The following is a 12,285-nucleotide window of genomic DNA, read 5'->3' as shown; positions in this document are numbered from 1 at the left end:
AATGGGTGAAAAGTATGACGACTCACATTAATGGTAAAACTAGAGAGTATTTCTAGACAAAGAATTAATCTTACTTAAAATGGATAAAACCACTCAAATCTCCAAAGAGTATTACTCTAACAGAAGTTTATTAAAATGAATTCAGTGCTTCATCATCTCACATTCTCAAATCTCCAGAGTATTATTCTAACAGAATTTTATTAAAATAAATTCAGTACTTCAGCATCTCACATTCTCAGCCTTCAAGACCAATGTAACAATAAAGCTAAAGAGAAATGCCTTAAGTAGCAGAGAAAGAAGCTAAAGAAACTGCTTTCTTCTGAAGCTTGTCCGAACCACTTGAGATTCTTTTTTAAAGTCTGCCTAAGTAGTTTCAGGCATTCATTCCTGAAAAATTTTACCTTCCAAAACATAAATCTTTTTAGGAAGATACTGGAGATGTCCTTTACCAAATCAATGAAATATACCTAAAGATATGAATGAGAGGCTACAGAGTAGGGAAGGAAATCTCCAGGTTAGCAGTTATGGAGCAGGTCTCGGAATGCAGCCAAACCATGACAGAGTAGAACAGTGTTTGAAACTTCCATTTCATTATATTCCCTCTCCCCTCCAACCCCCCAACCCGCCTGGTGAGCTTTTTAAAATATTCTTCTAATTGTTCCTTCTCCCCACAGAATACTCTTACATAATACCACAGATATACTATGTATCCATTAATGTACTGTGGTCCTTTGGAGAGCCACAAATCACTGTAGTATATATTTTTTGTCCCCCAACTACCAAATTTTCACCCACTTGAGGAATGCTTATCATTCCCTATTGAGAATGTGTGGAGTAGAAAGAGAGAAGACATTAGGAAGGAGACCTTAATAAATGGATTATCTCAAATTAATCTATCAAAGGGAAAATCTTACTGGGAGGCTACTGGAAGGTTGAGAAACTAGCAAAAAATACAAAGAACTCTGGGCAAGTTGTTTTTTCAAAAGGTGATTAACTAAATCCCGAAAAAAACAAAATGCTGTATAAAAACGAACTGAAAGCCCAATATTCGGCTCAGCAGTGAAGTGAATACTTAGTATTGTCAACAGTGAATATTAACCAAATATTATAAAAAACCACATTAGGGAGATGGAAGAAGGGGCGTACTTAAGCTAAATCTTCATCAATTATAATGAGAAATCAATAAATAAAAATTTTAATTAAGCCATCAGTCAGTCAGTTCAGTCGCTCAGTCGTGTCCGACTCTTTGCGACCCCATGAATTGCAGCACACCAGGCCTCCCTGTCCATCACCAACTCCCGGAGTTTACTCAAACTCATGCCCATTGAGTCGGTGATGCCATCCAGCCATCTCATTCTTTGTAGTCCCCTTCTCCTCCTGCTCCCAATCCCTCCCAGCATCACGGTCTTTTCCAATGAGTCAACTCTTCACATGAGGTAGCCAAAGTATTGGAGTTTCAGCTTCAGTATCAGTCCTTCCAATGAACACCCAGGACTTATCTCCTTTAGGATAATTAAGCCATAAACAACCATATAAAAATATTACTTGGAAACACAAAATGAATACCAGAGAAAACCAATGAAAGTTGGTGGGGCAGGGGTTCAGAGAGCAGATTACTGTTGCTTGTTTCTCTTAAGTCTTTTCAGCATTATCTCTATTAGTATGGGGTTTCCCTGGTGGCTCAGACAGTAAAGATTCTGCCTGCAATGCAGCAGACAAAAGAGATGAGAGTTCAATCCCTGGGTTGGGAAGATCCCCTGAGAAAGAAATGGTAAGCCACTCCAGTATTCTTGCCTGGAAAATTCCACGGACAGAGGAGCCTGGCCTGCTATAGTCCATGGGGTCGCACAGAGTCAGACATGACTGACTAACACTTTTGCTTTCTTTCTGTGCATGTTTCATTTTAATAATTGTTTTTAAAGTAAAAGGTACATGAGCTTTGGAGGTCAGGAAAGTATCTGCACTATAAAAAAAGATAATTTTGAAAAAATATGATAGTTAATTCCTCTCTCTGTGCCCCTCAGCACTCTGGCATATTAGATATGCTATATCTCTATTATAATGTATTTTAAGATACTATAAATTAGAATGTCTCCTAATTATTGATCAGGTTATGAAGTTACATATACCATCTTATCTCAGTGCAAAGCATATAGAGAGAAATCAATAAATATTTGTTGCATGAATAATAAAAATGTTAAAGTCCCTATAAAACAGAATCACAGGATTAAAGGTCTAGAAGAGGCCTTAAGAAGTAATGTAGTCAAATTCTCTCATCTTCAGAGAACAGAACTGATTCTGAATAAGTAATTGATTCAGATTATCCAACTAACCCTGGCAATGGTAATATAAAAACCTGGATACTCTGGCATTAGATTCAGCACCTTTCACACTTCAAATTTTCCACTGATGAGAGAAATAATTCAAATTCCATCACTTTCTCCCAAAAATACACAAATCTTGCCTCACGAAAATTAGTTATGCCAGGAACTGCTTAAAGTACATATCCTGAAATGGATTCTTTTGATTTGTAAAGATAACCAAAATTTTCTAAACTTAATCCTATCAAGGTAACTTATCTTGTTGGAATTAAAATGACATAGAAAGAAGAAAAATTATTAATTTTTAAACAAAGTAAATCTACAAATATTTCTAACTATACAAGTGCAACCAAGTAACTACATGATCTAAAACAAGAGTCCTCTTAATTTCTCTTTGTATGTTTGGGAAAATCTTCAACTATGCAATTAAGAGGCATTAATATAATAGATTATAAGTTATACTGATCTAAGATGATTATTAGGTAGCTAAAATAGCCTAACTAGATGATGCATGGAGGATGCAGGAGCTAAGTTCCCTGCCCAAGGATCAAACTCATGCTTCTCTGCAGTGGAAGCTTGGAGTCCTAACCACTGGACCACCAGAAAATTCCTAGATGATGTACTTTTCATCTTTCCCTCTAAAAATCTATCCCGTGTCCCCCCATCAAGTCTTTTCCACATTGGCAAAGAGTCACACCAAATACTGCTAACTGACTTTACATATTATCACATAGTTTCACCTACAAATTTTATTATGAAAACATTTACCAGTCACATCAGATTAGGATAAGTATTTATTTATATACTATAAACATTTCCTCCATTTAACACTAAGCAAGATAAAAGACAATAAACTTAATGCTTTTACATAATCACTGTATTACTAATATCACAAAAGAATAGGTTTTTTTGTCTACTGTTGTTTCTTTCATTTAAGAAATATTATGCACATGTTCTAGGCATTTACAAGTAGAACTACAAAAAAATTTTTCATTATGAAAAAGTAAAATCATGTATTTCGTAGTTATTTGAATGGCTGCCTGCTTACTTGACTGTAATCTCCTAAAAAGCAAGGACCTGTCTTCCACATCGTATTCTCAGGCTCAAGCACTCAGCAAGTACTTAAGTGTATGTTGAATGATTTCCAAGTTACAGAATTACCTTTTCTAACAAAAGAAATATCATTTAAAAAATAATAATAAACCTTATTACATACCACTGAGGTTGAGGTCATAATCTCCTGCCGTTATCACATTAGCTACTAATCCTTCTGCAGGCTGACTGCCAGAAACCACATCATTCAAGAGTTTCCGAATGGCTCCAGGCTGAGGTGGTTGGGTGGTAATGTTGCTTACAGCTATCTTCAAGTTTTTAATTATGTGAAGCTGATTATTGGGATCTCTCATATGAACTTAAAAAAGAAAAAAACACTTGAAATTAATTCTACACAAAGGATAACAAGCCAACGATTATAATAACAATTAAAAAGAAAAAAACTGGGTTAATGATTTACAAAGGATGCTCAATTTGGAAACCAGACATTCCAAGTGTAACAGTCTTCCAAAATACAACTGACTTATAGTGTGCTGCAGTCCACAGGGTCCCAAAGAGTTGGACAGGACTTAGCAACTGAACAACAACATTCCATTACACACCAAAGGGCTTAGCTAGACAGTCTAACCTTCCTCTCCGGTAACGCTACTGCTCACAGCTACTCTACCATAGGTCTTTTCCTTTCTCTTACCTTTGGAATTGCCAGGGAGGACTTCTCAGGTGGCTAGTGGTAAAGAACACACTAGCAGGTAAAGAACTCCTGCCAATGCAGGAGACATAAGAGATGTGGGTTCAATCCTGGGTTGAGAAGATCCCCTGGAGGAGGGCATGGCAACCCATTCCAGTGTTCATGCCTGGAGAATCCCCATAGACAGAGGAGCCTGGCGGGCAACAGTCTATAGGGTCACTGCTAACTGCTAAGTCACTTCAGTCATGTCTGACTCTGTGCGACCCCATCCCTGGGATTCTCCAGCCAAGAACACTGGAGTGGGTTGCCATTTCCTTCTCCAATGCATAAAAGTGACAAGTGAAAGTGAAGTCGCTCAGTCATGTCCGACTCTTCACGACCCCATGGACTGCAGCCTACCAGGCTCCTCCATCCATGGGATTTTCCAGGCAAGAGTACTGGAGTGGGGTGCCATTGCCTTCTCCGCTATAGGGTCACAGCTGGACACAACTGAAGCGATTGACCACGCAGCACATAACCACCATCCATGTGGTGGTGGTGGTGGTTCAGTCGCCAAGTTGTGTCTGACTCTTTGTGACCCCCTGGACTGTAGCTGGCCAGGCTCCTCTGTCCATGGAATTTTCCAGGCAACAACACTAGCTGCTGCTTCGTCGCTTCAGTCACGTCCGACTCTGTGGGACCCCACAGACGGCAGCCCCCCAGGCTCCTCCGTCCCTGGGATTCTCTAGGCAAGAACACTGGAGTGGGTTGCCATTTCCTTCTCCAGGGGATCTTTCCAACCCAGAGATCAAACACCCCCATCTCCTGCTTGGCAGGCAGATTCTGTGCCATCGAGCCACCTGGGAAGCCCAACCACCATCCATACCAAATCTCTGATTCTCACTTTCCCTAAGGCTGGTCCAGGGCAGTGTGAGATCTATGGTATCAAAACTGAAAATAGTAAAGGGGAGAAAAGGCATTGAATGCTGCACGCGGGGTTCCTCTGGGTCCCTGACAGTGATGCCTGAATGCTCAGCCCCTGTTGTACTATCATAAAGATCAATGCCCACTCTAGTGTGGGATGCTGATAGTAGATGATGGTGTATACGTAACAGGAGGTATACGAGAACTCTGTATTTTCCGCTCAATTCTGATGTGAATCTAATATTGCTCTAAAAAACAAAGTCTAGTAAAAAGGAAGAAAACAAAAATCAATAACCATAATCCTTCTCCCAACCTAATAAATACCTCTAGTCTCCTCCCTACTACAGGCCTTGTCTCAGTCTAGATTATTTATAACCAGGGCTCAGAGCTTCAAGGCCGGGCAAGAGGTTCTCAGGCAACTGTAGTAAGACAGGGCCCAAGGTGCACAGGAGGAAATGTAAGTATATTTTTTTCTCATTATCAGACAAGATGATTAGCTTCCATGGTAGCACTAGAAGCAGTCCATTATACAGATTAAGGACCCAAATCCTGGAGTCAGACTTTACTTGAAATACTAACCCACTACTTTTAACTGGGTTATCCTAAACAACTTTTAACCTTTTCCATGCTTCATTTTTTTCTTCACCTATAACATATGAAGGAAATAACCTACTTCACAGGGTTATTTTAACATTTAGATGAGATATTGTTAGAAGACATAGTAAGTATAAAGCACTCAGCACAGGCCTAACACATGAGTAGGTAGTTAGGATGGTGGCAGCACATATAATATCCTCTATTTCAAGTATGTCATGAATCATCATATACCAATACAAGGCAATTCTTAGAAAACTGACTTTGCGTACCTACCCACTAAAAAAATGACATTTTCTCCTAATAGGAAATGCTTTATAATAAACATTTAAGTTCAGGTCCGCCTATGTTTTAAATAAAGTTACCATTTTTAAATAAAGTTACCAGTTATCCATTAAAACTCTCTTCCTAAATTTCCAACGTGTTCTCTCAGCTGATGTCTAAATTTTCAATTAAAAAATATAAGACAAAAAGCTTTTAAAAATACTAAATGACATGAATATGTGTACTTGTAAAACTAAATATATGTACAGAAAGTATACACACAAATTCTATTATAATGATTACCTATGGTAAAAGCAGGAAAGATATGGGACTAAGGAAGGGTAAAAGGTGAATTCAACTTCGTTTCTTAAAGCAAAGAAAAAGATACAAAGCAAATATGACAAGATTTGCTGGCTCTAGGTAGTAGGGAGCTAGATGCTTCTTGCATTCTTTGCACTCATCTGTAATTGCTCATTTTCTAAATGATTTAAATAAACATACTCAAGCTCCCTAATTAAACTTCTCAGCTGGTCTATGAAATAGAGAAACCAAAAAACATCAAAATACTATGATACATTTCTGATATTTTTAGGATACAAGCAGTTTCCTTGAAGTTGATCCATAACTGTCAAATAACATAAGCAACCATTATGTATATTAAACCTCTCTCAAAATTTTAAATTGACTCTGGTATTCTTAAGTGTTAACACAAAAAAATTATTCTACTAAGAGTTGTGTCCTATATTCAGAATGGGTCATTAGTTGTTGGGTAATTTTATCAATAAACCAGAAATGAGTCAATGTGTGGCAGCCAGCCTCTGAAACGGCACCTGATGATCCCGATATTTCCCAGTATATGCTCTCCCACATCCCAGGATGGATATGTGTGACCAATGTTCTTGTTGTTTAGTCGCTAAGTCATGTCTGACTCTTTTGGGATCCCATGGACTGTAGCCTACCAGGCTCTGCAGCCCATGGGATTTTTCAGGCAAGAATACTGGAGTGGGTTGCCTTTTCCTTCTCCAGAGGATCTTCCTGACCCAGGGATCAAATCCATGTTTCCTGCACTGCAGGTGGATATGTTACTAGAGCCTCCTGGGAAGCCCATGTATGACCACTGGAATACAGCAAAAACTACTGTGATAAGGTTTTAAGAGTATGGCTTCCATCTTGGGTTCTCTCTCTCATCACTCCCTCTAGGAGAAACTTACTGCCAGGTCATAGGGACACTCAAGGAACCTCTGGAGAGGCCCATATGGCAGAGAACTGGGGTCTCAGGCCAACACCCAGTGAAGAAGTGAAATGACAACTGTAGGAGTGAGCCTGCAAGTGGATCCCCCAGCCCTAGATGACCACAGCCCCTGCGGACAGCTCCAGGGCAACCTCAAGAGACAATAGTCCAGCTCAGCCACTCCCAGACCCCTGAGAAACTGAGAGGCACAAGATGCTTTGGGGGCTTCCCTGGTGGCTCAGTGGTAAAGAATCTGCCTGCCAGTGCAGGAGACACGGGTTCGATCCCTAATCCAGGAAGATCTCACGTGCCACAGAGTAGCTGGGCCGGTGTGCCACAACTGTTGAGCGTGTGCCTGAGAGCCCAGGAGCCACGACTATTGAAGCCTGCGCTGGAACAGCAGTAGCCCCCAGCCACAACTAGAGAAAAGCCCGCACAGCAACCAAGACCCACCACAGCCAAAAACAAGCAAATAAAATTAATTTTTAAAAACACTTTGTTTTAAGGTGCTAAGTTTCAGGGCAATTTATTACATAACAATTGATACGTAATACACTGGAGTAGCACAAACCCAGCTTAATAAAGAGAAAGGCAAGAATTAAAAGTGACTGACAAAAGCTCTTAATTCATGCACAAAAATCCAAAAGCTTCAAAATTAAATAATTAAGGCTTTATTAAGATTATAACGTCACAAAAGGTGACTTTACATAGCATATAACATCTCAATTTCAGGGTGAAATTCAGCTCCACCACTGCCTTACTTTTATAGACTACCACATATAGCTCCTTGAAGCAACATTCCCCAGTATGTGCTGCCCACAGACTACTGGCTGCTCAAGACAAATGTTTCTAAAAAGTCAACTTCATGTTCAAATAAATTTGGGAAACTAGATTACACTTTTAAAAGGTCTCTTGACAGTAGGTGTTCCCAGAGCTCTTAATACACTAAATGACACTAATTCTCCCAAATACATGCTTTTTAAGCATGACCACAAAATTTTTTCAGGAAACATACATAACTGGTGTTCTACAGAATGTATTTTGAAAAATAATATCTTTTAACTTTATGCAACACATAAAACTTTACTGTATTAAAAAATAAAACCTCAGTTGCTTACGAACCACACAACTCCCCCAAACTCCATGCCCTTGCTCAAGAAATCTTTTAACTATCACATACCCACAAGATAGGAAATCAAAAATTCCTTTCCCAGAATTCAAGATCCTTTCTTATCTAGGCCTTTTCCCTTACTATCTGGTACTAAAAAGGGAGTTTTCCCACTGTTCCCCAACCACTCAATTATCATTTCTACCTTAGTCCCTACCATTCTAACCTCATTTCTGTTCTCAAAAGGGAATGCTCATCCTCTTCCAGTCCACCAACACCTACCTATTCAAGTCCATCTCATTATACTCCATCCCTAAATCTTTTGCAGTCTACACAAGGAAAAGAGTAAAGATTTCAGCCTCTATTCACTGCACTGTCCAATACAGAAGGCAACAGGCCCAAGTGTCTACCGAGCACTTCAAATATATCTAGTCCAAACTTAGGTGTTGATATAAGTGTAAGATGCCCATCAACTTTCAAAGACTTAGCAATAAAAAATGAATGCAAAATATCTCATTAAGTTTTTGTATACTTATTATCTGTTGAAATGACAAGTTTGAAAATATTGGATTAAGTAAGATATTATTTAATCTCCTTTACCAATTTCTTTTCATCTTTTTACAATGTGACTACAAAGCAACTTCAAGTTATGCATGCTAGTCACATTGTTACTACTGGAAGGTACTGCTCCTGCCTGTGAATAAGTAATTCTAAACACTGCCAGGAGATAAGATGATTTTCCTAAGAACACCTTGTCTTGAATCACACTGCCTGTTTTTAAATCTTTCCCACCTGTCTAAGACTGACCAAGTTAGTATCTGCATGCCTGGATGTCCTCAAATTTAAAATGGTGTTAACAGTACCTTTCTCATAGGACTCAAGACGGACTAAAAGAGAAACGCTAAGTATATATATCAGTTAGCTACTATTCTTTATTAACACAGCAGGAAAGAGCACTCCAATCATAGGCAAATTTGCTCCCCTGTTTTGTTTTTTAAGAATTTAAGAATGTAGAGCACTTTGTCATTTTTTGTTTAGTTAGTAAAAAATACTGCAGGAGATGAGATGGATGGCTAAGGTACACGCTGAAGGAAATTCAAGAGTTCTCAACCTGTTTTATTTTGGATAGCTCCTTGTCTCTTTTAAATACAAAAGTGAACTTATAATGGAAGTATTCTCCCAAAGAATACACACGTGTGGCCTGTAAATACATAAAACTTACGGCACAGAATTTGTGTGTGAAGAAGTCATCATAACCAAATAAACATCATGGTCGTTGTCTTGACAACCTTTATTATAGAACCTTTTTAAAGTCTTTAACAGAAAATCTTACCCATATTTTTCAATGTTCTGTTTGCAAAGTACAGGTAAAGATATTGATTAAACCACACTAGACTACTATTACGCTTACTTTTCCCTAATAAAGAATCTAAAGCTGGAGAAAACAGGCAACTCTTCAATAAAAGATATTTCTCCTGTTGATTAAACTTTTATCCGGAAAAAAAACCCCCACAAACTTCAGGACTTTTCCATCCCTATAGATCTATATAACTGCAACTAACTCGATTAAATTATTATAACTACAACTTGTCCTTATTTCCTCATCCATCAGGCAAAAAAAAAGGCTGTTGCAAGTTTCACTACTTTTATAATACTTTTTATTTGCTTGAGGGGTAAAGTAAAATTCTGGATACCTAGAGAGATGTTTTCAAAAGAAAAAAAGTAAAGTAAACGGAAGTCTTGAAAGGGATACGCCTCACTGCTAAAGAATATAATACTTAAGGCAACTTTGAAAACCCAGTTTAACTCCCAGGGGAAGACGATTCGTCTTCTTTACTAAGACCTCACTGGTCTAACAGCGAGCATCTTCTAAGGCTGACCTGCCTTGCAACTTCCTAATTCCCTCCCTACGGCCCTTGAGAACAGGCTCAATGCCCTTCTCCGCGGCTCACGTTTTTCTTTAATTGCCCAACAGTCTGGTTTGTCCGGGAAGTGCCCGAAAAACTGGAGGTCAGAACCACGCTGCTGTCTTGACCATCTCTTTTACGGAACTGCCTCCTACGGCCACTAAAGACACCGCGGGGCCCCAGCCCGACGCCACTCTCCCGGCTCCGAGATGTAAACACCGCCCTTCTCTTCCCCGCCGGCTCCCGACTTCCCTCTCCCGACCCCGGCTTTGCGGGAGCTCAGTGCAAAGGGGAGACCACATACCCTCCGAAGTGAGGCGAGAAAAGGGCTTAAGCAACTCCGCGAAGCTAAGGTGATTGAGGCGAGTAAGCCGCTCGGCTTCGTCGCTACACAGCGCGGCCACACAGGGGACGAAGGAGTCCGGGATGAGCTCCTGCACTGATTGTACACACTGGGCCATCACCGCGGCAAAGGCAGCGGCGGCGTCCGCCCTCCGGCCCACCCTCGGAGGCTGATCCTGCGGCTGCAGCAGCTACCGCCGCCGCCCGCCGGCCTGGCCCGGCCGGGCGGGGCCGGGCGCTGAAGCCTTGAGACCAATAGAACGAACAGACGCTGCCGCCTTGGCTCCCGGAGCACCCGCCACCGACCCCTCCCCGTCACCGCCGCTCCTCAGCGCTCGCCCCGGCGTCCTCGCATTCCACCCTGATAGGTGGAGACGCCGGCAGTCGCCAGGTAGTCCTCTCGACAGCAAAGCCTTGGTCACTGCCAGACTGGGACCGCCATATTGAGGCCGAACCCTGACCCACCGGCGTACTTATCCCGGCAGCCCCCGCGCTCGCCCCTCACGTGACAGTGTTAAAGTCGATAGGGGCGGGAGAACAGAGCCTGGAAGAGGGAAAGAGGCTGGTCGGCCGGCTGATGCCGGAAGTGCGATAGGTGGACCTCCTGTTGGGCGGGTCTGGGGCGGGGCTACGAGCGTGGTGGGCGGAGCCAGGCGGGGAGCCGCGCGACGTTCGGCCTGGTTCTCTCAGCGCGTAAAAGATCAGCGAGGTGTGACGAGGGAGTAGATAGGATGACGCTGGTGGTCGGCGCTGTCACAGTTGGGGAGGTGCCCATTCGCCTTCCACGCCGACTTGGTCCTCCCTGGAAACAGTGGACAAACCTTGTGTGGCTGTTCTCGCAACTTCCGGCCGGCTCGCCCCGCCTTTCCCACGCTTCTGCTGGAATGATTAGGGGCACCTGCTCACCGTAGAGAGCTAGCTGCCGGCCGGATTCTTGGAGGTTTCTCTGGTGCCGGCTTAAACCGCCTACGTACCGTTTGAACACAACCATGCTTTTAGAAGGGGCTGCTACGAAGGTGGACTCAACCAGCGGGCATAAATATGTGCCGTTGTGGCACATAAATATGTGGCAGTTAACCCGAGTGTAGGAGAAACTCCTGCTTTTTCGTTGGTCTCAGGGAAAGCCTTGGCCCCCGACCCCTTCATCCTCGGGCGCTTCCTTTTCACACTCTGCTGGAGAAATTACTTCCTAGGGATGGGGGTGTGGGAAGCCAGTAATCATGTACCGAATGAAGACCTGATTTGGCTGCTTCTCTTCCTAGCTTTCATTTTTGTAGATTTTTCTTCTAAACGTGTATAAGTGAATGAAAGGAATTTTACTAAAATATTCAACTGATTGGACTTATTCTGGATTGTATGTCAAAAATACAAGACAGGGAAAAATGCAACGCCGTATCGTGGCTTTATGGTCCTTGGTTTAAAGGAGGCTTCAAGCAAGGGGGCTTCCCTGATGGCTTAATGGGTGAAGAATCCACCTGCAATGCAGGAGACACAGGAGACCGGTTGGACAGAGGATGCTGGCAGGCTACAGTCCATGGGGTCGCAGAGTCAGACGTGACTGAGCGAATAAGCACATTCCCCAAACAAGAGTATCTCAAACTGTCGGATTGTTTGGCACCCTGAAGTTTCCACGATGGTAAGAATTCATGACAGGTGAGTATGCCTTTCTCCTATAAATTGAAAACTGGGAGGTAGGAAAGGTCAATAGGACTTAATGACATGGCAACTGAGCCACAGACCAGTCTAGAAACGATAATACGTGCAAGTTGAAGATCTGGAAATTCATTTTCTTAGAACCATCTGTGCCTGAGAACCTCTTGGAAAGTTATCTTTTATCCCCTGGAGTATACATATTCCCTTTTGAATACTTTTGA

At 41.8% G+C, this 12,285-nt stretch overlaps 1 protein-coding gene across 2 annotated transcripts in view; it reads right to left on the bottom strand.

Moving 5' to 3' along the window:
• The window catches only part of TRAPPC8 (trafficking protein particle complex subunit 8), an 85,001-nt gene extending 74,137 nt beyond the window's left edge, over nt 1-10,864 (bottom strand). The window contains exons 1-2 of one of the 2 annotated variants that reach the window (XM_043443873.1): nt 10,374-10,864; nt 3,538-3,732 (exon numbers count right to left, since the gene is read on the bottom strand). In XM_043443873.1, the coding sequence (XP_043299808.1) occupies nt 3,538-3,732; nt 10,374-10,530 (352 nt within the window). In that variant the 5' untranslated portion in view covers nt 10,531-10,864. The remainder of the gene's footprint in view (nt 1-3,537; nt 3,733-10,373) is intronic. The other variant, XM_043443872.1, reaches the window with a different exon arrangement.
• Nucleotides 10,865-12,285: the final 1,421 nt, after the last annotated feature.

The sequence above is a fragment of the Cervus canadensis genome, chromosome 23 (assembly GCF_019320065.1).
Source record: "Cervus canadensis isolate Bull #8, Minnesota chromosome 23, ASM1932006v1, whole genome shotgun sequence".
Taxonomy (NCBI): Eukaryota; Metazoa; Chordata; class Mammalia; order Artiodactyla; family Cervidae; genus Cervus; species Cervus canadensis.
The sequence above is the reverse complement of the archived record's forward strand: the minus strand, read 5'-3'. Positions and strand labels throughout refer to the sequence as shown.